The sequence below is a fragment of the Lagopus leucura genome, unplaced genomic scaffold (assembly GCF_019238085.1).
Source record: "Lagopus leucura isolate 7727_CA_CO unplaced genomic scaffold, USGS_WTPT01 Super-Scaffold_100040, whole genome shotgun sequence".
NCBI classification, from domain to species: domain Eukaryota; kingdom Metazoa; phylum Chordata; class Aves; order Galliformes; family Phasianidae; genus Lagopus; species Lagopus leucura.
The window spans coordinates 188,950-214,353 of NW_024962289.1; the positions used below are offsets into that span (position 1 = coordinate 188,950).

At 52.3% G+C, this 25,404-nt stretch overlaps 2 protein-coding genes across 3 annotated transcripts in view; one reads left to right on the forward strand and one right to left on the reverse strand.

Moving 5' to 3' along the window:
• The window catches only part of DNAH17 (dynein axonemal heavy chain 17), a 27,531-nt gene extending 17,850 nt beyond the window's left edge, over positions 1–9,681 (forward strand). For both annotated transcript variants that reach the window (XM_042883796.1, XM_042883798.1), the window contains exons 57-80: positions 137–301; positions 390–485; positions 560–777; positions 888–1,095; positions 1,358–1,473; positions 1,636–1,828; positions 1,918–2,153; positions 2,231–2,353; positions 2,720–2,924; positions 3,058–3,222; positions 3,294–3,434; positions 3,555–3,725; positions 3,903–4,025; positions 4,193–4,386; positions 4,463–4,611; positions 4,740–4,867; positions 4,999–5,226; positions 5,474–5,665; positions 5,750–5,929; positions 6,286–6,468; positions 7,352–7,534; positions 7,750–7,893; positions 8,357–8,582; positions 9,350–9,681. In XM_042883796.1, coding sequence (XP_042739730.1) covers positions 137–301; positions 390–485; positions 560–777; positions 888–1,095; positions 1,358–1,473; positions 1,636–1,828; positions 1,918–2,153; positions 2,231–2,353; positions 2,720–2,924; positions 3,058–3,222; positions 3,294–3,434; positions 3,555–3,725; positions 3,903–4,025; positions 4,193–4,386; positions 4,463–4,611; positions 4,740–4,867; positions 4,999–5,226; positions 5,474–5,665; positions 5,750–5,929; positions 6,286–6,468; positions 7,352–7,534; positions 7,750–7,893; positions 8,357–8,582; positions 9,350–9,597 — 4,215 coding nt within the window. In that variant the 3' untranslated portion in view covers positions 9,598–9,681. The remainder of the gene's footprint in view (positions 1–136; positions 302–389; positions 486–559; positions 778–887; positions 1,096–1,357; positions 1,474–1,635; positions 1,829–1,917; positions 2,154–2,230; positions 2,354–2,719; positions 2,925–3,057; positions 3,223–3,293; positions 3,435–3,554; positions 3,726–3,902; positions 4,026–4,192; positions 4,387–4,462; positions 4,612–4,739; positions 4,868–4,998; positions 5,227–5,473; positions 5,666–5,749; positions 5,930–6,285; positions 6,469–7,351; positions 7,535–7,749; positions 7,894–8,356; positions 8,583–9,349) is intronic.
• PGS1 (phosphatidylglycerophosphate synthase 1) lies at positions 7,958–24,972 on the reverse strand. The gene is made up of 10 exons (XM_042883799.1): positions 24,839–24,972; positions 20,788–20,977; positions 19,812–19,889; positions 18,658–18,757; positions 17,860–18,049; positions 17,343–17,521; positions 16,440–16,973; positions 13,016–13,164; positions 10,352–10,494; positions 7,958–9,531 (listed from the first exon to the last, which is right to left on the reverse strand). The coding sequence occupies exons 1-9, from the start codon at positions 24,970–24,972 to the stop codon at positions 10,375–10,377; spliced, it is 1,674 nt and encodes a 557-aa protein (XP_042739733.1). The 3' UTR covers positions 7,958–9,531; positions 10,352–10,374.
• Positions 24,973–25,404: the final 432 nt, after the last annotated feature.

Sequence of the window (25,404 nt, forward strand, 5' to 3'; positions counted from 1 at the left end):
CACAGAGCTCTCGGTTTGGGCAGTGGGCCATGTGGGCTGCTGGGGCACAGGTGGCAATGCAGCCCCCAGCCGAGGATCTCGCTGGTCCAATCAGGATTTGATGGTGCCCAACCTCTCCCATCCCCCCCCTGCTCAGGTGGATGACCTGAAAGCCACGCTGGCGGTCCAGGAGGCAGAGCTGAAGCAGAAGAACGAGGATGCAGATAAACTGATCCATGTGGTGGGCGTTGAAACGGAGAAGGTCAGCAAGGAGAAAGCCATCGCTGACGAGGAGGAGCTGAAGGTCCAAGCCATCAACACGGTAGGTGGCCCTGGCAGCACCCGCTGGTGGCACTGAGTGCTCCGTACCCGGCACCGCTCGGCACGCCTTGCCCCTTCCTCCTCCACAGAACGTGGCTGAGAAGCAGCGAGCCTGCGAGACCGACCTGGCCAAGGCTGAGCCCGCACTCGTCGCCGCACAGGAAGCCCTCAACACGCTCAACAAGGTACGAGAGAGCACAGCGCTGTTACCGGGTGCCCCGTGCCTGGCAGTGCTCAGCGTCCCGTGCTCCCTTCCCAGAATAACCTGACAGAACTGAAGTCCTTCGGGTCCCCTCCGCAAGCGGTGGTGAACGTCACGGCAGCCGTGATGATCCTGACGGCTCCGCACGGCAAGATCCCCAAGGACAGGAGCTGGAAGGCAGCCAAGATCATGATGGGGAAAGTGGACACTTTCCTCGATGCCTTGAAGAAGTTTGACAAGGAACACATCCCCGAGGCGTGCCTCAAGGAGTTCCAGTGAGCGCATGGCTGCTGCCCCTGCGGCACGGGGCCACCCGTGGGACCCAGGGCGGGCTGTGTGCCCATGAGCAGGAGGTGCAGGGCTGTGCCCCTCTCCCCCCCTGCAGGCGCTACCAATCAGACCCCACCTTCGACCCAGAGTTCATCATGTCGAAGTCGACAGCCGCGGCTGGGCTGTGCTCCTGGTGCCTGAACATCGTCCGCTTCTACAAGGTGTACTGCGAGGTGGAGCCCAAGAGGCTGGCGCTGGAGGAAGCCAACGCAGAGCTGGCGGAGGCGCAAGACAAACTGAGCCGCATTAAGAAGAAAATTGCGGTGAGTGCGCGCTCCCCCGGGCCGGGTGGCTGCAGGAGTGCGGCTGTGTGCCTTGGCCGCTGTCCCCATGGCTATGGGCTGACGAGAAGCCAGTGGTGAATGAGAGATGGTTATCGCTTGTGCAGCCCCAGCCCGGCTGCAGCTGTGTCTTCTCAGAGAGCGCTGAGCTCCTCGCTCCCGCTGAGTTCTCTCCTGGTGTTCTGCTCACTGCGTGGTGTTCTGTGTGAGTGGGAGCCAACAGCGAGCGCGTTGTCTTTTGAAGGACCTGAATGCCAATTTGGCAACTCTGACTGCGCAGTTTGAGAAAGCGACGGCTGAAAAAATCAAATGTCAGCAGGAGGCTGATGCGACCAACAGAGTAATCACGTTAGCCAACAGGTACCGTGCAGATGGGCTCTGCACCGCCTCCCCCTGTGCTAAAAATCCCCACTCATGAGTGGGGCCAGGAGCTGCAGGGGGTGGGGCTGTGCAGCCCCTGCCCATCACAGCAGATCAGGGGTGGTACCAGCCTTGCCCCCATGCTATGCTCAATGTCTGCAGGCTGATCGGGGGGCTGGCATCCGAAAACGTGCGCTGGGCCGAGTCGGTGGAGATGTTCAGAGAGCAAGAGAAGACGCTGTGCGGGGACGTGCTGCTCATCTCTGCCTTCGTGTCCTACGTCGGCTACTTCACCAAGAAGTACCGGGCTGAGCTGATGGAGAAGTGCTGGGTGCCCTACCTGCAGGGGCTGAAGGTGTGCGGCTCTGAGTTCCCCAGCTCTGCCCCAGCACCGAGGGGCTCACGCTGCTCCAGGCTGGGGCTCCAATGTCCCGTCTCTTTCAGGTGCCCATTCCCACCACGCCAGGGCTGGACCCCCTCAGCCTCCTCACCGACGCTGCCGACGTGGCCACGTGGAGCAACCAGGGGCTGCCCAGCGACCGCACCTCCACCGAGAACGCTACGATCCTCTGCAACACGCAGCGGTGGCCTCTGGTGGTGGACGCCCAGCTGCAGGGCATCAAGTGGATCAGGAATAAATATGGGGAGCAGCTGAAGGCCATCCGGCTGGGCCAGAGGAGGTGGGATGGGGAGGCATGGGGTGGCTGGGGTGTGTTTGCATGAGCTCCACGTAAGCCCCGCTCCTGCCCACTCACAGCTACCTGGACACCATTGAGCAGGCAGTCTCCGAAGGACACACGCTGCTGATTGAGGACATTGGTGAGACGGTGGAGCCGGTGCTGGACCACCTGCTGGGTAGGAACACCATCAAGAAGGGCAGGTAGGCTTGCAGACCAGTTGCTGCTCTGTGATGCCCATTTGTGTCCCTTTGCACGGCAGCAGCTCCACACAAGAGCTTTGGCCACATCCCATACTTCTCACTTTCCCTATGCATTTCCAGTAGGGGGGGACTTATAGGTGATGGGATGTTTCTGGTTATTTGATAATCATGTTCTTGTGCACACCTGCAGGATAAATCCAGATAAATGGGGAGGGGGGTTTGCTCCTAGCACACACAGGTGTGTGCTCAGCTGTGGGGCTTGTGCTGAGCCCCTGACCCCTCCCATTCACCTCCCTGTCCCCATCACGTTCTCTCTGGCATGAGTTACTGCCAATCGCACAGAAATTAACGTAATTACCCTAACAGATACATTAAGATAGGAGACAAAGAAGTGGAGTACCACCCGCAGTTCCGCCTGATCCTGCACACCAAGTACTTCAACCCACACTACAAGCCTGAGATGCAGGCACAGTGCACGCTGATCAACTTCTTGGTGACACGGGAAGGCTTGGAGGACCAACTGCTGGCTGCTGTGGTGGCCAAAGAGCGTCCTGACCTGGAGGCACTGAAGGTGGGAGCCCACATGAGCTGCTGGCACTGCAGGGGCTGCATGCCTTGCATGTACTGAGGCTGCTGAGCCCCCAGTGATGGCAGCAGCGTCACCACAGCTCATGGCTCACACTTCTCCTGGGTGCTGTGTGCAGGCGAATCTCACAAAAAGCCAGAATGAGTTCAAGATCCACCTGAAGGAGCTGGAGGACTCCCTGCTCGCCCGGCTCTCCGCCGCCTCGGGGAACTTCCTGGGGGACACAGCGCTGGTGGAGAACCTGGAGACGACAAAGCGCACGGCCATGGACATCGAGGAGAAGGTACCTGGGCAGCACGGGCACAGGGCGATGCTGCAGGGCACGGCTGTAACACTGCACTCCTGTGCCTCAAGGTGAATGAAGCCAAAGTCACAGAGGTGGAAATAAACGTGGCCAGGGAGAACTACCGGCCAGCGGCAGAACGAGCGTCCCTGCTGTACTTCATCCTGAGCGACCTCAACAAAATCAACCCCATCTACCAGTTCTCCCTAAAGGTGAGCGTAAGGCGAGGCGGCAGTCGCTTTCTGTGGAGCAGGGGTTGGGTATTTCATCATTAACTCCTCTAACGAAGCTCTCAGAAGCACAGCACTGAGCCCACCCTGGCTCTCCGTTAGGCATTCAATGTGGTCTTCGAGAAAGCCATCCAACGAACAGCTCAGGCTGAGGACGTGGGGCAGCGGGTGATCAACCTGACAGATGAGATCACCTACTCAGTCTTCATGTACACCGCCCGCGGGCTCTTTGAGAAGGACAAACTCATTTTCCTGGCCCAGGTTGCCTTCCAGGTAATGTGAGCAAATGTGTTGGGTTTCTGATGTTTGGTACTGGATGTGAATTTGTTATTTTAGACACATTCTCTTTTACTCCCTTGCTACCCTGCCCTCCATCAGAGCTTCTTGCTGGGGCTGTGAGTGGAGGGGCTCCTGTGCAGCAGCCACCAGCCTGTGCTCTTGGCTCACCAGGTGCTGGCCATCAAGAAAGAAGTGAGCCCAGCAGAGCTGGATTTCCTCTTGCGCTTCCCTTTCAAGGCCGGTGTCACATCCCCCGTGGACTTCCTGCAGCACCAGGGCTGGGGTGGCATCAAGGTTGGTTCCAGCTCAGGGCATGGTCCGAAGCGCAGCACAGCAGTGGGTTGAGGATGAGCTGCAGCACCTGGGGAGGGAACGCAGAACCAGCAGCACTGCAGCACACAGCTCTTTGTGAATCCCCCCCAAGATGGGAGGCAGCGCCCAGCAAGGAGTTGTGTGTGCAGGTCCTCTCAGAGATGGATGAGTTCAAGAACCTGGACAGTGACATCGAGGGCTCCGCCAAGCGATGGAAGAAGTTTGTTGAGTCCGAGGTGCCTGAGAAGGAGGTGTTTCCCAAAGAGTGGAAGAACAAAACAGCACTGCAGAAGCTGTGCATGCTGCGCTGCATGCGGCCCGACAGGATGACCTACGCTGTCAGGTGCCCACATTGCACCAACAGCCACCTGCAGCCAGCACGTGTCCCCAGCTCACGGGTGGGTGCTGCTTTCCTGCAGGAATTTTGTGGAAGAGAAGATGGGCAGCAAGTTTGTGGAAGGCAGGAGTGTGGAATTCTCCAAGTCGTATGAGGAGACCAGCCCCTCCACACCCGTGTTTTTCATTCTCTCGCCTGGAGTCGACCCTCTGAAGGACGTGGAAGCCCTGGGTAAGCTGGGTCCCGGCTGCACTGCATCACACCAGGCAGTGGGGTCAGTGCTCTTGGAAGCACTGCATAGCAGGAGCTGCTCTATGCTCCCATCAGCACTAACAAAGAGCCAATTCCTCCCCTTCCAGGCAAGAAGCTGAACTTCACCATCGACAACGGGAGGATCCACAACATCTCGCTGGGGCAGGGCCAGGAGGTGGTGGCGGAGCAGGCGCTGGAGGTGGCGGCAGAACAGGGGCACTGGGTCATCCTGCAGGTGGGCACAGTCATCACCACACAGCGGTGACACCTCTGGCATCCCCAGCCCGAGGTGCAGCTGCCTTCTGCAGACGTCCGGGGTGAAACCGAATTTCAGAGCACACAGCACACGTAGGGTTTGTGTTGCAGAACATCCACCTGGTGGCCCGCTGGCTGGGCACGCTGGAGAAGCGCATGGAGCGGCACAGCACGGGCAGCCACCCCGACTACCGTGTGTTCATGAGCGCAGAGCCAGCACCCAGCCCCGAGGCACACATCATCCCACAGGGGCTGCTGGAAAATGCCATTAAGATCACCAACGAGCCGCCCACCGGCATGCACGCCAACCTGCACAAAGCCCTCGATCTCTTCTCCCAGGTAAGCCATGCTGCTTCCCTGCACTGCTCCCTCCCAGTGAGCAATCTCACATACAGGGAGTCATAGGAGCATGTATAGATCCGAAGTGTTGTAATGGAAAAAATGAGGGCAATGGTTAACCGCTTAGAGATGGAATTGTATGTGGGTTTGCTTCATTATTGTACATGTATACTCCTCAGTTCTCCTCTGCTGTCACCCACGTGGGTTCTTCACTCTCCAGCCCACTCTCGCTGCCGTTCCCCTGCAGGACACGCTGGAGATGTGCAGCAAAGAGATCGAGTTCAAGTGCATCCTGTTTGCACTCTGCTACTTCCACGCGGTGGTGGCGGAGCGGCGCAAGTTTGGTGCTCAGGGCTGGAACCGCTCCTACCCCTTCAACAACGGGGACCTGACCATCTCCATTAACGTCCTGTACAATTACCTGGAGGCCAACCCCAAGGTAAAGGCCTGCGCAGCAGCCCTACCACGCAGCAGAGCAGCCCTGCGAGGCCTGCAGCCAGCTGATGGCAGTGCCTCTGGGTAGGTGCCGTGGGATGACCTCCGCTACCTCTTTGGTGAGATCATGTACGGAGGGCACATCACAGACGACTGGGACCGGCGGCTGTGCCGCACCTACCTGAGCGAATACATCAGTGTGGAGATGCTGGACGGGGAGCTGCAGCTGGCCCCGGGGTTCCTGATCCCACCCAGCATGGATTATAAGGTAGGGAAGAGCATTCTCAGCGCAGGAGGCCATACTTAGCATTACAGTTTGCTGTGGAAAACCACCGCTCTGGATTAGCACACGCTGGTCACAGTTCCCTCACACAACCCAAAGCTGGAGTATAGGAAAAAAAACAGCTCTGCTTTTTCCATCCAGTGGAAACATGCAGCATCACTGGAAAAACAGCTCCTGTGGCTGGGGTGGTAAGGAACAGATTTGAGGTAAGACAAATGGAAAATCATCCTAAGTACCGGCAGGCAGCTGTGAAGCACCAACAGCAGAAAGTGACGATGCCTTTTTCAAGGTGGAAAGGAAATTTGCACTTATGTGTACATATCTGCTCAACCCGTGCCCAGGGCTACCACGAGTACATCGATGACAATCTGCCACCAGAGAGCCCCTACCTTTATGGCCTCCATCCCAACGCTGAGATCGGCTTCCTGACCATCACCTCCGAGAGGCTTTTTCGGACCGTTTTAGAAATGCAGCCCAAGGAATCTGATGCTGGAGGTGGCTCAGGAGCCTCCCGCGAGGAAAAGGTAAGTGAAGATGTTGCTGCTTTAGTGGGGGTGGCTGGCAGGGGGGACAGAGCTGAGCAGGGAACACAGCTCAGCATCACAGCGGGAGCTGCAGAGGGGATGCTGGCACAACAGCAGGCTCCACAAAGGGCACACAGCCCTGCCAAGTAGGTTCTGCTGGAGCACGTTTGCACTGGGGCCCCATGCCCAGGCTCCTCACCCCACTTGGTACTGGCACTGTAAGTGAACACCAGCAGGAGCTTCACCCTCTACAGCTGCTGAGGAAGCAGAGCCCAGAGCCACGGCGCACACAGCAGTGGCCATGGTGTCCCGTGGGCCCCTTTCCCCCTCCCCTGGTCCCACCTCAGTCCCAGAGCAGGCAGGCCCCGCTCACCCAGCACTGAGCACCATCAGCAGCAATCCTCCACTCACCCCACGAAACCCACAGGGTAGAAATGCTGCCCAACCCGTCTGGCTTTGCTCAGTGTGAAACAGTGAAGTTAGCAAAGGCAGCAGCGCTCAGAGCTGGGCAGAGAGGTGCAGTGGCATAACACAGGTCACATGCTGTGCTCAGTAGATAAAGCACGCCTTGTAATTTCCACACATGAGAACAACTATTAAAAACACAGACTTTTTAAAATTTTAATTAAAAAAATGAAAGCTTTCCTCCTGGCTCCTTTGCATTTATACTTGAATTTCAGTCTCCTTAGCTTCCTGGCTATTAACAACGAGCTGCAGCTTTTTAAGATCCAGGAGCAGGCAAAGAGAGGAGCACGAGTAACAAAGGAGGAAGCACAGGAGAGCACAAAGGCAGAGAAAGAAAAAAAAACCTTACTGCCTTTTAACTGTGAACTCACTGCATTTTTCCTTGAATAACAGCAGGTTTATGTTCTACTGTTTCCAGGTGAAGTCAGTCCTAGATGAGATCATGGAGAAGCTGCCAGAGCCCTTCAACATGGCAGAGATCATGGCTAAAGCAGAGGATAAGACACCGTACGTGGTGGTTGCCTTCCAGGAGTGTGAAAGAATGAACATCCTGACCCACGAAATCAGGCGCTCTTTGAAAGAATTAGACCTGGGGCTGAAGGTAGGCACTGCTGAAAGCACCTTTTCCTGCCCAACCCTTTCCTGTGATCTGCAAATAGCTGCTGCTCGTTTCAGAGCCCATCTTGTACAAAGCACTTTGCTGCCTGCCTTTGCTTTTACACCAGCCCCATGCTTTGTACAGGGCTTGGAAGTAGACACTGCCATCAGCCTTGCTTCTTCCAGCTCCAACTGCCCCAGTTCTTGTCTTTTTTAAAGGGAGAACTAACCATTACATCAGATATGGAGGAACTGGCCACTGCTCTCTTCTATGACAGCGTGCCTGAATCCTGGACGCGTTATGCCTACCCCTCTCTTCTCAGCTTAGGAGCTTGGTATGCAGACCTGCTCCTTCGTATTAGGGTGAGCAGATTTCTTTTGAAGACTAAAGCTGGTGGATGAAGTAGATACCACAGGAGATCAGGACTCACTGGTAGTGAACTGTTTTATTTTTCAGTGTTAGTTTAAGCAGTTTAAAGCACCTGCACTGTTATCCCAATGAGAGCCCAAGGTTGAGACGAGATCACCATTAGTATGTGACACTGTTCTGAAAGAACATGACTAATGTAACATTATACACCTCAGAAAAAAAATATATATGTTTAATAAAACCATGTATTTAAAAAAGAAACAACAGCAGGAGTTACTACAATCCAAATTAACAGTTGGAGTTGAATAGCTGCAGTGCAATCTGATATTTATTCATCTCTGACCACACCACCCCAGCTGCCCAGCACCTGAAGCTCAGCTCTGTGACATCAGAGCTGTGCTCCACTGTCCAAAGGCCAGGCTTTGCTCTACAGCACTTTGCTGTTGTGTTTTCCAGGAACTTGAAGTCTGGACAACGGACTTTGTGCTGCCTGTGACGGTGTGGCTGGCAGGGTTCTTCAATCCCCAGTCTTTCCTCACTGCTATCATGCAGTCCATGGCTAGAAAAAACGAATGGCCACTGGACAAGATGTGCCTTTCAGTGGAAGTGACCAAGAAAAACAAGGAGGATATGACAGCTCCACCCAGAGAAGGCTCCTATGTACATGGCTTATTCATGGAAGGTAAAAGATTACATCCTGTAGGAGATGTTTCAGGCACAGAGAAATCAGAACTAATAACTCTTGCAAACACAGCAGGTGTGAATACTCACTAACTTACTAAATTTGGGGGCAGCTTTTACAAAGCTCCAAGCAGGAGAGCCTTTATCCCATGCCAGTGTCAGACACACACCAGCTGAGGGCAGCAGCAGCCCGGTTTTCATGCAGAGTTTCACCAACCAGAAACTAAAGGCAGGCTGCCTGCTGAGAACCTGAGGACTCAGCGGCTTTAAGCTGCACGGTTCTAACAAATAAATACATTTCACTACTGTCTAACGTGCAGGTAAGACAAACCAGGAAACTCAGACCATAAATAATTACTGCTAAAAAGAACGAGAGGGGATGAGATGGCAGTAACAGCAGAGTGCCAAGAGTCAGCTTAAACAAGGGCACAGAGCAAGTCAGATAGCTACCGTAGCTCCCACCACAGCCAAGTTCCACCTTCCCCTAGGCAACTGCCCTGCCAACCTGCACTGAAGGGCCGAGCAGGGGCACAGTTGGTTCAGACATCCCACACACAGAAGGCAGAACGCATTCATGAGTCGCAGTGGGACGCCAACACGTCAGCCCCAGCGACCCCTCAACCACGGCCCCCCCAACCTTCAGACTTGACCCTCTGCAACCCTGCTGCTACAACAACCCCTGCCCACCCATTAGTAGTTAAAAAGCAGCCATTTTGAAGTGCAAATGCATGGGGCTGCTGGTACCATGACAGCTGTGTCACCGTGCAGGAGCTCGATGGGACATCCCTTCCGGGGCCATCGCAGACGCTCGGCTGAAGGAGCTGAGCCCCACGATGCCAGTCATCTTCATCAGAGCCGTCCCTGTGGACCGCATGGACACCAAGAACGTCTACGAATGCCCTGTCTATAAGACACGGATGCGAGGTCCCACCTACGTCTGGACCTTCAACCTAAAGACAAAAGAAAAAGCCGCCAAGTGGATCCTTGCTGCTGTCGCTCTGCTTCTGCAGGTCTAAACTCCCATGGCCTGGAAAGCAGCAAAGGCTTTCACTTGCCCCAAACCCCTCGTGTAACTTAGCCCAAGCATTAATAAAGACAGTGCAGGAACTGCTGTTGTGTGGACAGTACTCTTGCAGTGCACAGAGTTTCTCAGGATGGATACTGGCTTTCAGTGGGTGGTTTCTTATAGAGCATTGGTTCAAGCCAGGCTGCTGAGGCAAGCCTAACAGAACAGCATGCAACCACCCAGACTCCTTTCCTTCTCAGAGCTCTCCTCCTTTTCACAGGTATGTGTTTGATCACTCAGTGCTAACTGCAAGCACAAGTTTATCAAGCCATACACAGCACGTATTCCTGCATGGAAATATTTGTTTACATCAGATAGAAAAAAAGGCAGATTTGGCACAGTTTGCCCACAGCTCAACCTGCACAACCCACAAATCCCAGCACCTCTGCCTGGGACCAATGGGACCCAGGCAGTCCCACGTACTGTGGAACACTCACCTTTCTCCCACAGAGACAAACCTTCACACCCTCCACCTCCCAGCTTTCAGATGAAAGTCAGCTCTGAACCACTGAACCTCTGACAGTGGAGTGTTTTTATTTCTGGACCACAGAATTTGCTCTACTCTTTCACAGAAAATAATTTCCATCAGCAGTGTTGCCAGTTAAATAGATGAGAGCTGCTCTGGCCACCAATGCCCGCCTCTTTGTTATAAAATAATCAATCTGTTATAAAATAATTCTCCAAAAGAACAGCAGAAAACTCACCCAAAGCTGCAACTCTGCTTCTTTCAAAAGAAATTCTTGATCAGAGGCGTTACCAGTTTCACCCACAGCTTCACGTGTCGACTTGGCTGCTCAAACGTTGATGACGACACAACACCTGAGCAGAGGTACAGCTGCTCCTGCTCCTGTACAGAGAAAAATCATCCCAGGAAATTAGAAGCCTTTAATTAGATAGAACAGCCTGTAAGACAAGGCAGAAAACTGGCCACGATCCTGCCAGGATCCTCACAAGCCTGAGCATAAGAGCCTCATTCCATGCAGCACAGCTCACAGAGCCATGAAGCCACCGAGGAGGCAGCACAGGGGCTGTCCTGCCACAGCTCTCCTTCTGGAAGTAACTGCACTAACAAAGTGATCCTCAACAATTAGTAATTTAACTCTACAAACAGCAAAGGCAGAAGGCTTTGCCTTTGTGTGCCTTGAAGCTCAGCCCTCTTACAGCTGTAGTTTGAGAAAAATCCTAAATCCCTTGCTGTAATTGCCAGAAAAGGAAACCTTATCATAATCTCAAGAGACTGGCTTACGCACTCCTTTCTAGACACAGCTCAGGCACTGTGTTTTCAAATGAATGTGCAGTCATGACTTCAACTATATTACCAGAAACACTTAGGCTTCTTCATTGTGTACACAGCACTGCTGAAGGAGGAAATGAACCATCATGATGATAATATGTGCCCGTGTCACACGTGTAAGCAGATTTCTGATCCAACGTAGAAGTGGTTTTCCTACCAAAACCAGTTAGGTTTCTAGATTTGCAGGCAAACAAGGAGCAGATCATCTCCTGTAAGTCTGTACTTGATCTCTTGACTAGTTTAGTTGTCACAAACAACAGAAAGAACACAGAGTACAATGCAGACAGCAGGAACCAGGCATCGGAAAGGAGCACAGAAACACGAAGCAGGAACAGACAGAAGTGTGTGTGAGCCAAGTCAGCCTAATTTTAGAAACCCAGCATGCTACCATCAGTGCTGCTAAGAAGCCTCTGTGTCACGGTCATCTGATACAGTGAGGTAAGCTGATCACTGAAGTGAGAGCAGTTATCTGAACTGAAATTCACAGAATGCTCAGCTCATTCAGTGAGACTCCCAGCCCCCCGTTCTTCTCAACCCCCTGCTTCAAAAATGCTGCTGATGTTTGCAACTGAATGCTGTACAACCAAAGGGGCTTCGTGGCACTGCACATATTACATATGCACAAGTGCAATATTACAGATTACTGTTAAGAGGTGGCTGTTGCACATCAGCTGCAATATTAAAAGCTCAGTTGTTATTGAAAGGTTATTACTAAGGAGGAGGAAGCTTTAAAGGGTGAAAGACAGAAATGTCAGATAGAAAAGCCCAGAACGCATCCGATTCCCTGAGAAAGGCACTGGGCATTCTGTTTGCTCATGTAACTGAAAATGGCATTTCAGCTGCAGTGCTGAATGGAGTTGTAATTTGCACAGAAAGAGAGAGCACTCCATTAGAGCCTGCGTCACCTCGGCATAAAGTCGAGTCCTCTGAACAAAGATCACAGAACAGTAAACAGCCAATCTCAGAATCAGCTTCCAGCAAACAGGAATCATTTAGAGCCTTTAAATCAGATCACTGCTGTGCTGTTTGAGAAAATTCCTCTGTCATGTTTTCATTGATTCTCTCCTTCCATTAGGAACAAGTAGAGGCAAGATGTGAATTGAAATATTCAAGTAACTCTTCCAGTAATAGAATTGTTTTTGATTAGATACACTCTGACTCATTCTGTGGAAGAGCCCTGATGCAATAGGGCAATTCCCATTGATCTGTGCCTTCTTGTGCCAAGACTCAGCTTAATACAAGGCATTTTTCAGATCCCTGAGTCGCACACAGAGGCACCAAACCAACGCTGCTCACATCACAGCACTACAAGAGAAACTGCTGGGGACAATGTCAGCTCCCATAAAAGATTCAGAGTCAAGACTGACAGGGACTGGAGAAGCAGCAAGAATGCTGAAGAGTCCAAGCTGCCTAATGAGAAAAGAAAAAGCCAGGAAACTGAACATTAAGCCACTGAAAAATGCTTGTGTCAACACTAAGAGCTGCCGCGTGTAATTTCGTGGGCAATGCAATCCAAGCAGCCCAGAAATGCTCTCACTGTAGAAATTGCACAAAGATCTGCTGCCCTCATTCACCTCCACAACCACGGGCAGCCACCCAAGGGCTAACTGCTTGGCACTCACAGTCCTGCAAAGGATTTCCCAAACGCCTGAGAAGCAAAGTCCCACAGAAGTGTGAGACAGGAGGTCCCGAGGGCCCGACCTCATCAGCTCAGCATGCTGCTACCTCGGCAATGCCCAAATATTGGGGGATAAGGCCTGAGAACGTGCTGCATGAGCAGCACACAGAGCCAGCAGATCCCCTCTGTGTCTCTCAGCATGCAGTGTATGAGCACTGCGATGCTTGAGTTCACTGGGGACACATGTTCTTTCCCATTATGGACTCCATTTCCCAGAAACAGGCACTCGTAGCAGGCATCTCATCAACAGTCACTTAACTGACAGCTCCTTGAGACTTCCTATGCTCAAGAAGGTTTTGAATTATCGTGGCTGCAGGTTTTTATTGCAGCTGCGTCATCAGCATTCCCTAAGTGACCAACAAGCACAGCATCCACGTTATCTCCCCAGCTGCTTACCTGGTGGAGTTGCTGCTGCAAAGCTTTATTTTCTGTCACTATTGCAACCTGAGCTTCCAAGTCACGATGAACGGATCGATATCCAAAATTAGGAGACCCAATCAAGGTTAGGCAGGGAAGACTGCTCCCTGCCAGGTACAGCCAGAGGCCTGCAGGAAAAACAGGAGAAGAAAGGAAGTGTGGCAGACAAAGGAAATGACTGGGGTAGCCTCAAACAATTGCTTCACTTGGAAGAAATGAATTAAACACTTTAGATTGACAGCAATGTAAGTGATCGTGACACAAAGCAAGCCCTCAAACACGCTCCCCTGAAGTTGGATGGTTGTGTGATCCTTGGGGTACAGCTGCACAGCCTGCACTGCCCAAACGTGCATGTTTTTCACAGGGGCTGCTGGGTCGTGCCCTTAAGAATGTAAATGCACTGCACAGAGAGCCCCCAAAGTTCAGAACGAGTAATTGTCATTAAGTTAGAGGTCATTTTGCAACACAGCACCTGAGATGCACTGACATAAGGCAAACAGTGTGTCAGTACCCTGCAGCAAAAAGAAAACCTTCATCAAGGGGTGCAGTGCCACACAGGCACATGAGCACTGCAGCAGTCCGTTCCAGAAGCAGAGCACAGTGAACAACTGCCTTCCTGGGACCTCACAAGACCGCGGCATGAAGAGGCGTCTTCCTGCTCTGACAGGTGAGCTCACATGAAAGCAGCACTGCTGAGAGAAGTGCTAATTACTACGCCCACTCGCTTCCTGAGGAGTGATCCTTCCCCAGAAGATGAATCCAGTTCTTGCCAGGACCAAGGCTCACAAGGCCGCCCACCACGCAGCTCTGCCCTCCCCAGGGGGCGCAGCCCCAGCAGCTCCTGAGGGATGGCTGATCCCCACTGCCAGTCACACGGAGACTGCAACAAAGAAATCGCACCATAAAAACCACCTAGGCCTTAAAATAGAAGCAGGTTTCCTAACTCAGCCCCAGAGCAGTTCCAAGAATGCCTTGAGTAAGAAGCTGCCGATTCACCGCTGGTTCCTGTAACCTCCTCCCCGCCCCCAGCATCACACGATCAGCAGCTTCACTGCTGCTTTCAGCTGCACCTCCAGGCCCTGAGCTGGCACTGCCCGTGCTGTGGCTGCCCCACGGACCGCCCCACGGTGGTGCAGAGGGGTGCAGTGGAAGGTGAGGAGCCCAGGAGGTACTCAAGCAGCAGCATACCTCCTGCAGGCTGTGCCAGCAATCGTGGCAGCTGCACGATGCCCCAGCTGGGAGGATCTGTGCACACAGAGCCATGCCAGGCAGCAGCCACTGCCTTGCTCTTTCTAAGCAGCCCCATAGCAGCCCTTTACTGTGTCTCTAGCTTTATGGCCACCTGGCAGGATCTGCTCAAACAGTGACTCACCTTTCCAGAAAGAGGAAGAGCAGTTTCCCGGCCACTACTCAATAGCAGCAATACAGGCTTATCTCAGAGCAAACAGCCACCTGCCTGGCACTTTGTCACCTGACGCTAACATGGAAGGGACCCTAATCCCAAAAGATAGCTCTGCATCACTCACAGCACTCCACCCAGAAACCTGCTGGTCCACACGCCTGCAGGCAGGCTCATCTTAGCACGTAACAGGCACTGCCAAGAGTCGTGCCCCACTCCAGGAGCCAGGCTTCCAGGTGGTTACCTTTCACTTGCCCCAAGGTTTCCTCCTTTCTCCCCTTCTGCCCTGCCCTCCCTCACACTGCAAGACTCCTGAAGAGCAGACAGCTCTGCTGAGCCCCTCGCACTGCTCCCAGAGCCCCGGGCAGCCCACAGCCTCCTGCTGCAGCACACAGAGCATGGGCAGGCGCCCTCTGGATACTGGGAGAGCTGCCATGCACAGCAAAGGCCAACAAGGGAAACCCCACTGGGAGCGAGCAGTGCCCGGCAAGAGGAGCAACCTACAAAGCACAGAGCCCTCAAGCAGGTGCTTCCTGGAAGGCAGCACACACAATGTTTCCAGCCAGGCAGGCACCACAAGGCACCGAGGCAGGGCTTTGCAGCTGCAGAGGCTGATGTCACTGCCACCAGGGCACAGCACGCGTCAGGAAGGCTCGCAGCTTCTATATATAGGCAACTCAGCAACACGTGTGTATTTTCTTTAGACAAGAGAAGGCCTACTCAGCAGCTTTCTCTCCCTGCCACCTCTGAACCTACTTCCCAACAGCCCCGCAGGAAGCCGGTTAGATAGAGGCATTCCCACAGTCGTTAGCAGCTAATCTCAAACAAACAAACAGAGCTGAACTACTGGTCAGGGCCCTGCAGCAGGCCTGTGCTGGCTCAGGGTGCATCCTTCCACCCTTCTCAGCAGCCACACGCAGCAAACAGTGACAGTGCCCCTCTGCACAGCCTGGGGAAGCTGGCTGTTAGCACTGGCAGATGGGGCACTGCTTACAGGAACCACGCTGCCCTGGGGGACCGGTGAGCCACTGCAGGAAGTGAGACAGTGACAGCAGCAGCAGAAGGTGCTGCCACGCACAGCAGAACTGCCTCAGTGTGGCTGGGTGCTACTCACAGTGAGCTGCACACTGTACACCTCCCGCTGTAAGCAGCCAAGTGTCCTCAACTATCTGCATGACTTCATTCTACTGTGTATAATGTAGGAGTAGAATCAGCATCTGGATTTTCTGGAAGGAAAACTGAGAGAGACAATGAGCAGCAACCAGTCAGGGCAAAAATATTCACACTTTGGTCAAGGTGGGCTTGTGACTGGCCTGAGTGTGCTGTCAAGAAAGAACCTGGGGCCTTGTGCAGAAAGCTATGATGACAGTACTTCATTTATTTTTTTTATCATTTACATCTGTTAAGCAATATCCATTTCTCAGCAACTTCCCCTCCAGCTCCCAGAAGGCACAAGGGTGCACCTAATCAGTACCCTGCACTTCACCATGTGCCATAAAGGGGAGCTGGTACAAATTCTCTGAAGTGTGGGTCACCCCACAAAGCCCTGCTTCCAGGAAGACCCAGAATCCAGGACCTCAACAGGCCCACAGCTCTGGGCCCATGACAGAGCCATCATTTCTCTTTGCCCAAACCATCAAGAGGGATACAGGAATCACAATTACTACCACAATCATATATGTGTGTATCAATAACCATCTAGATGCCTTCTTTCACTCACACTGAGCGTGTGTGTCAACATCAGGAAGATTCTTGTATAATCCCTAGGACTACATTTAAATTGGAAATCCAGAGGCAAGATATGACTCTGCATGGTTATCTCCTGGGTGATTCAAATCTTCCAGGCTTAGGCAAGCAGGATGTTCAAATCTTGGCTGGGTGCTTTTGGAGGTTGAATCGAGACTCAGCACCCAACCATCCCCTCCCTCACCAGCTGCACAATCAAAATATATGCAAAGCACACGTGCTTTCTGAGCAAGTCCTCCTGAGAAACAGACATCTTACCTTTGGCATGGAAAGTCCATCCAGCCCTGGAGTACTCCTGCAGCTGGATCCTCTCCTGCTGGTGAAGGCAGCAGACCTCATTGTAAAACTGGTGTTCTATGTAAACGTAGGCAGAAGGGATGGCACCTGCCACCCCTTTGGCACCAAAAAAACCATTCACCTCTGGTGAGGCCAGAAGAATCCGATATTCTGCCCTGGTGCCCAGAATAAGGTCCATGTAAGCTTGTGTCAGGTTGAAGTAGCCCGTGGTGAGGTATATCCTGGCATCTCGTTCAGCCTCTGTCAGCAGCGTCTCTGTGACCATCTCATCTATTTGAATCCCAAAAGGTTTCATTTGTATTAAGGGATAGATCCACGTGTCAGGTTCTGGTTTCAGACCCTCAGATGCTTCAGAGTCATGCTGGGGTAACGTGGAGCTGCCTTGCTGGCTGCTGTGGAAAGTCTTTGCATGAAGGAGTTCTTGTCGTGTCCTGGCAGAGTCGATCACCTCCATCACTCTTCGATTTGCTATCTCACAGTACCTCACCTTATCCCCTGTAGGAAAACCAGGAGAGATCACGTCTGACACCTAAAGGTACAGAGCTTTGCATCACCTACTGAGTAGCCAGACACCAATATCAGAACAAGGGGTTAACACAAAAACATTCAACCCTAAGAGGGGTAGAAACTTGACGAGCAGCTGCTCGAAAAACCCATTGTTCTCAGTATTCTTCCTTACTCAGCGCCCATCTGATTCCCAGAACAGACTCAACTACAAGATACTAATTACCAAAACTGCCCTATATTCACAAAACTTTCAGTATAGGTGCACACATCTAAAATTACAGACCTTGATACCAAGTTACAAATCGCTCCTTTCCTCTGGATCACATCATCCAACCAGGAAAGGAGACACCCTCCTACCTTGGTAGGGGTGTACCATCCCCTCCATCATCTGGACTGTATCATCTCGCTGTAGCTGCAGAGACACATCTCCAATTGCATCCACCAACTCCGTGAAGAAGTCTGCAATCTCAGGAGAGTCCTGCAGGAGAACATAGCGGTCCTGACGATTGGTGAAGTACAAATCACTCAGGTTTGCACTAGGAGAGAAAAGAAGAGTTCCAGAACAGAGTACAGGCACACAAACTTGAACACCCCAGCCCAGGTTACAAATCCCACCCAGCATATAATGAGACCAAAGCACAAATGTGCCATCTTCTTCTGGATCTCGAGGATGTGTCTTTCCCTTTTGAGAAAGACTCTTCCCTATGAGAAGATCGTGTGAAAGACCAACGGTTGCTTTTCCATATTAGAAAAGCATCATTATGATCGTAATAGAGAGACCAGGAGCAAATAGAGAAGTCCAGACAACTCTGGTGGTGGCATCAAAAGCTCAGCTAAATCAACCATAGAAAGGCTTGAAGAGGAAAGGACTCACCCGCTCAGGATGACATTATCATCAAAGAGATACACCTTGATGTGCTGCAGCCCAATGGTCTCATTAAAACGCTCTGGAATCAGGAGCTTGAGAAGCCCACGCAGGTTGGGGGTGTGGAAAAGGGAGACACGCACTTGTTCAGGGAATCTCTGCAGCAGTGGGATCAGCATTGTGCGAGAATTCTTCCTGCCTGGGAGACACAGAGCTTTCACACACTGCTTCAGCACGGGGGAGGAACGCGTGACGACGGCACAACAGCTCCTCACTGCAGGCTGCTGGCAGGGCACAGTGCCAGCACCAGGCAGCTACAAGCATTTTTTGCCTTTTTAATCCCTTTAGTTTGCCCTTAGGTCAGCAGTAACGTCGATATCTAGTCGTACATCTGTAGGTGAGTGGGCTTGGAATGGGCACCATTTCACACTCAGCACCACCACAGCCTGCAAAACGTCACTGTGCTACTTCCACTGCCCTGCTCCTCCTCAACAGGAAAATATAAAAGAGCACAAAGAATGAGGACGAATGTACTGACAAGTGAACTAGGCAAGCAAGAAAGCCCAAGCTGCACAGAGCACAGCATCTGACCCTGTGATCTTCTGGCTCCTATCAACTACTTCCTGAACAAGAGTTGAGAATTTTCTGGGAATACACAATTACTGGTAAACAACAGGACAGGTTTTGAAATTGATGTGATTTAAGCCTGTAGGTCCCATCAGCCAAGACAGCCTCTCTGAAAAATGACAGCATGTCCAGCCTGACTAAAATAAGCTTTTGAAGAAAGGAAGGTATCAGAATATCTACCCCGAGATCCCCTGGTGTAGTCAAGAAGAATGGAAACTCTGAGGTTTGGTGATTCATTTGCTTGCAATGATTTCTCCAGTGTTTCTTCTAAGCAATTCACCTGCAGAAAGAGATTGTACTACTCATTACAGAAAGCAAGTCAAGCTTTGTAAGGAAAGTGCTCAGAAACCAGGAGGTCAGTGGTGGTGAAAGTTTCCACACCCTGAGTGTTTCCTAGTCATGCAAAACACTGCTAGTTTGGGCACCACATCTGCCAGACTGCCATCCTACTCTATCAGCCTGAAGCAGCATAGGAAAGGGCATCAATTTTACAGGCACACATTCTTCCAGCCTCTGAAGAGCAATTAACTTCAGCAGAAAAAGTTTCAGCATCATTCCCAAATCACAGACTTTCATTACCAACAAAAAGCCTTGGCAGGAATGCACAAATTACACAGAGGCAGTTTTATGCCCTGGCTACAAGTCTGTCACATACAAATTCCAGCCTCGTGTACAAGCCCAGACAAAACCAGGCAAAAACTGCTGTGCAGGACTCTGTCCACCTTTACCCTGCAGTGAAATTTGATTCTAACATAATAATTTGGCCAAGGTCAGACTTCTCCCTAAAGGACTTAGAGAATGCTTTTGTTTCTGGAAGGACAGGAAACAGGAAAGGTAAACAACACAAAGCAAAACTGACCTCTGTCTTAAATGCAGAGAGCTACTACTGAGTGTGCATACTGCATTTGCAGGACAAAACACGGGGCTACATACAGACAAGGAAAATCAAGCATGATCCCCCAGTTCTGCAGAAGCCCTTGGAGCACTATGCCAGTAACCCCTGGCAGTCAGAAACACCCAGGCTGGTTCATTCATATGAATTCATGTGCTCACTAGTTCCAAGGCTCTGTTGAAGGCTTAAAACAGAGCTGCATACATCTCCCTCCTCCATCCCAAGCATAAACACATAAACGCAGTGAAGAACCATGAGAAAGCTCTCAGTGAGAGGAAAAAAATGTACACAAGTAAATCTGTATGAAAGTTCTAAGGAAATCAAAGTTCATCAACTGCACCTCGCACACAGCTCCCACACCTGCAGAACAAGATGCTTTTTGCAGAGGGAAGTGTTTTCTTTCTGCACTCACCCCCATTTCTCAACCCTCCTTCATACTCACCAGCTCCTGTTCAAGGAGTCCAGTTCCCAGGTACAGTGAAGCCATCACCACTCGCTGCTGGGCTGTTTTTATCTGCACCTGAGAGTAGTAGAAAATAAATTCAGATTCACTCACAGTCGCTGTGATGGCTGGGATCTAACTGTTCAAACCACAGAAACACTCCAGTTTCACCTGAGGAAAAGCACAACCAAGTAACAGCACACTGACAGCAAGGATGTAAAACACACAGGTCTTTCTAGAGCAACATCAGCACCACTGCTGCACCCACAATTCAAGCAGGAAAAAAAAACCACCAATGTTCTCTGGAAAGCTGAGGAACTTGTCCCCTGCTAAAACTCTTCAACACAAGGGCAGTGACACTGCACTAGCTGCAAGCTCTGGGCTGTATCAGTGTCACACTAGCAAGCCTGGCTTTCATTCTGCTTTAAACCTCTGTATCCCACCCTGTGAACTACTCAGAACCTGACTGGATCTAAATTCAGAGTTGCTCTCAGTCTGTGAGAAATCACTGAGTGGTGCCACAGTCCTCATGCTGTTCAGAAGCAAAACAAGTTAATGCTTTCCTCAAGATGGACAGCTGCTTAAGCAGGGACACGTTAGCTGGCCACGAGCAGCATCACAGCCTTCCATGCCATCTACATGAAGGCTCTGTGCCAAGCATTTGCCCTCCTCCCTCGTTCCACCTGGGGGTGAGAGGAGACCCCGGTCAACAGAGCTCTCCTTCCCTTCTTTCCCCCTCCTCCTCTGCTCACCGCTGAAGCCAAGGGCTGGGAGCTGCTGGCTCACCCTACCTGCACAGCCCACACAAGGCCTGTAATCCAACAGCTTGCTGCAGCCCAGATCATGTTTCAGAAGCACTTGAATGCACTTCAAACACATGCTGTCAAAAGACTGGTGCAACCGTGCGGAACAAATCCTCACCTCAGCCCTGCTGCTTGTTCCCAAAGAACATTCAGACTCAGAACCCACAGCTTACCTTCAAGAGTTCATAGAATTCAGCTGGAGAAGAAAGCACCTTGACGTGAGAGCTGGAGATCCCAAACTCTGGAACCAGATTCCTGATCCACTGGAACCTGTGTGCTCCTTCTGGGCAAAGGGAGCAAGGCATGGCTGTGATCACAGGAACCGGCGGGGTGAGCAGTGGGGCCAGGAGAAGCCATGATGATCTGTGAAGAGAGATGGAGGAATTCTGTGTGCCTTTGCTTCCTACAGACAGCCTCCAAGCAAAGGAGGAGCTGCAACCAGGGCCAACACATCCCAAGGATCCACAAAGGCAAGAAGGCTTTTCCCTTTCCATATTTCACAGAAACCAAACCTAGAAATAGAAAACCATATGCAAAAGGTGGCAGGTGTTAACATCATCAGCTGCTGTCCCAGCTGGCAGAGGGAAACAACCCCTTCACCAGAACACTGAAGGAGGAGAGCAAACAGGTCAGAAGCTAAAGAGGCTGAGATGTGAACCTTCCAGCACCCACAAACCAGGCTTCTGGCAGTGCTGCTCTCCCTGTCATCAATCACTCCTGAACTCCACCCCAGCTACACAGGCTGCAGCTCTGCCATGATGGATGCTCGCTGCCATTTCTAGCTTAGCTCTCAGCCAGGCTAAAGATCACACGTTTCTGTTCCAAGTAAAGACACTGTAAAAGTCACAATATTTGTAAGTCCCTTAATGAAACACACAAAACAAGCAAAGAGATCTAAAAGATGCACAGTGCCTGAAAGCAACAAAGTCCCAGCAGCAGAACAACACACCCAAGGACAACGTGTGTTTTGAGGGGGACACAATATGAGCTGAGGATCACGGCTGAGGAACTCATGGTTTCCTTCCACTCGCATTCTGTACAAGCGCTAAAAGAAGGTCAAAGCTTCTCTCACAAACTCCAAAGTAACTACAGGGGAAGCAGCAGGAAGCTCATTCTTTAAGAAGCAATAACAAATTTCAGGGCTTTGAAGTCATTTGGAAAAGAAACCAACTTACTGCTGAGAGTCATGCTTAAGGGGATGACAAGAAGTAAACGGCGTTTGTTCCTCTCTGCAGGCTTAACACGCATGCAAAACCATCCAGTCATACAATAACTCCTGGTGGGAGTTTGTCCACATGACAAAACCACATTTCAACACAATTAGCAGCAGTGACTCTCATGAGATCCAGGAATCGAAGAGCGAGTGACCGAACTCCATCCCCAAAGCGTGCAGGGAGCTCTTGGCTCTGCAAAACCCGCTCTCAGGAGCCCAGTGCCAAGCAGGACAGAGCGGGGGCAGCCGCCCCATCCGGGAGGAACGCCGAGTCCCACGGGGTTGGGGGGCAGCCACCAGCCTGCATCCCACCCCTCTGCCTTCTGCCAGCACCACAAACCAACAAGAAACTCGATTACGACCTTTACCAGAATTTGTGACGAGGAACTTTTAGGTTTTTACCATAATCCAAAGCCCGAATGACCACAGATTCCAGGAAGATGATTTCACTCCTTTGCTTCATGATAAAACGCTGGATCTTCACAAGGTTTCCGAACACCCTTACGCAGAAGCCAGGCAGCTTTCAGTTGCATTTCCTGGAAAATCCACTAGTTTGTCACTGACTACTCATTGTAACACAAGTCTGAGTCAGTTTGTGCAAGAATTCCTGGGATGGTGACTTTCAGCAGATCATGGGGACTATGCTCAGACTTGACATCCATGAGTGCTATTGACTTATGGCTGCTGGAAACAACTGGAATGTTCCACTGTAGATGGGGAAGGAGAAGGGGGGAGAGGGGGTCCTTTCAAAGCAGAAAAGAAATACAAGAAATACTGGTTTTTAGGCACTCTCAAGTTCGTCTTCACAGAACTTGCTCAGGACCTTGCTCAGCTCGTGTCCCAAGAGGCACACAGGCTGCCATGCTGACACTCAGCAGCAATTTTTTGTTGTTTTTTTTTGGCATTACACAGTAAGAACTAATCAACAAAGGAGAGAACCATTTTCCCTCTTACTCTGTGGGTCAAACCATACCTCCAGAAGCCACCACACAGAGGCCAGGAATCCACTTTCCCAAAGCACAATTCCAAGCAGTCACTTTCTGGCACTGCAGGTTAACCCACACCCTCACACCCAGCCCAGCTCCACAGGAGCCCCCACTGCTGCTGAAGGAGGGACCCCAGATTCCTTCCACACAGTACTGACAGCCATTAACCACACACTGACTTTTTTCCCTGTCTCTGCAGCTTGGAGCACACCTACGCTGTTTGATCTTTTAAATCACTGCAGAAATTTCAGTGCATATTTAAGCTGCAAGCTGAAGACTTTTACATACACAGAGCAAATCAGGATTTTGCTCTGGCCAACAGCAGCAACAGCACAGCAACCACTATCAAACAGCACCTTCTGCTCACAGAGACAGAAGAAAAGTTCAAGCAACCACGTCAGTGCAGCACAATCCTTTTAGGTGCAACATGCAACAATTAGAAACCACGTAACATTATGAAGAAATCACCAAAATTCCACACTTCAACAAAGGAGTTTTCAGAGAAATAGAAACTGGTGACGGGGGGGGGGGGGAACCCTTCCCATGTATTCCACATCATCAAGTTAACCGGAAAGAGAAAACAGATCTAAAGGGAACTCGCCTCCAATCTCTTCTGCATAAGAAGTTGGCCCTAAATATAAATGAGGGATTTTCTGTGTGTGTTCTATTTTTAAAAGTTGTGGTTTTGGTACACAGACTCATGATAGAGCTGAAAGACTTGTTTCAATGAAAAACCTCATCTGCAGAAACGAGAGGTGAAGTGAAACTGCGGGGTAAAGCACTGTGCTTTCACCCACACATCCGTCACCACGCGGGGATCCACAAAGTGCTCCTCTTTGAATTCAGCTGTGGCTTTCCAGGGCTCAGTGTAGTAATGCATCTGCATCAAGAAATGCTGACGAAACCAAAAGAGGAGTCTGCAGAGATGCCCTCAGCTTACACCAAGGACAAACAGCAGAGCACAGGGGACAAAGAGTTCTGAGATGACCGCAAGCACAACCACAGCATGGCTGCTGTCCACAAGAAGACAGTGAGGACGTAAATATGTGCTGTGGTGGCAGACACTGCTGTTCAAGAGCAGGCCCCACTCATGCTGTGAGAGATGCTGCACTCACTGCAGCACAATACAAGGCCCTACCAGTGCTCTCTTACCAAATGCAGCAAGAAGTGATGCCCAAAGACCACAGAAACAGCCTTTTCGTTATTTAAGATGCATCAAAGCATGTTGTTTCATCACCTCTGAACCCAGCATGGGGTTCCAAGGAACTGTAATCACCTCTACTGCTTTAATGGTTTAGTTTTAGCATGAGCTGTACTCCTAATTGCACAGCCCCACAGAAGCAGCAGAACACAACCAAAGGTACTGCCAGGATCACAACAAGAGAAGCACAGCACTGCCCAGAGGAACACGGCAGTGTGAGGGTCAACACAAAGGGCCTCAGCCACTCCCTGCAGCACAGCATGGGCACCCAGCACACAAAGGGCCGTCAGATCCCTACACCCACTACCTGCTCCCCAGCCCTGACGCTGCCCAGGAGGTTTCTCCTTTCTGCTGCATGGGAAAGGCAGAAGGGGAGCATCTGAGGGACGCTCACAGCACACCATTCCCGACACCGCCTGCTGCACGACAGCGATGGGGCCATGCTGGGCACGCTGCGGGGGCATGCAGACACACTGTGCACACCCGGGCTCCGTTCCTCCAGCTCCGAGCCGGGTGCCGTGCAGTGCCCAGGCCCAGGTCGCGCTGCGGGGCTGCTTGCGTTAACGGGGGCAGGGACCCCCCCGCTCCAGGGCGCATCTTAAACGAAGAACTCAAGAAGACAGAGCGAAAAGAGCCCCGCGTTCCTTAGGGAGCACGGGCACGGCTTCAGCTGCGCGCGGCGCACCGCGGTCCTCCGAGCCGAGGGAAGGCAGGAAGGCAGAACCGCCGGGCGCGCCCTGCGGGGGAAAGCCGCTCCCCGCCCCCACACGGCGCTCGTGCCGCAGCACCGGCAGGACGGAGCGAGGAGGGGGAAGGCTCCTTACCTGCGGGCGCGCCGGTCGCGGCCCCGGGACAGGCGGTCGGAGAGGCGGCCGAGCAGAGCGGCCAGACCCGGAGGACCCCGCGGCAGCCAGGCCGCCAACCTCCGCCACAGCGCCGCGCCCCCCGCAGCCGCCATCAGCGCCGCGCCTTCCGCTTCCGCCCGCTGCCATGGCGACGCGCCGCCGCGCACTTCCGCTTCCGGGTCGTCGGGGCTCCGCGGGAGCGCTGTGCTGTGAGCGCGGCCGTGCCGCCCGGGCGAAGCCGCGGAACGCAGCGGGCAGCCCGGAGTGCCGACGGCCCCGCGATCGCCCCGCCCTCGTGCGGGGATTCGCGGCCCAGCCGGAGCGCACCGCGCTTTCTGTCCCCTCCACGGGGCCGCGCGGGAGCGGCTCCGCGGCCTCGGAGCGGGGAGAAGGGGCGGGGAGATGGAGCCGGGCGGCCCCGCCCCCCCCCCCCCCGCGCCCCGCCCGCCGCAGGCAGCGCTCCAGGGAGCGTTCGCGATTCGGAGCAGAGGCTCCACCGCAGTCGGGCTTCCCAGAAGCGCTCCGCATGTTTATTCCCGGCTGGC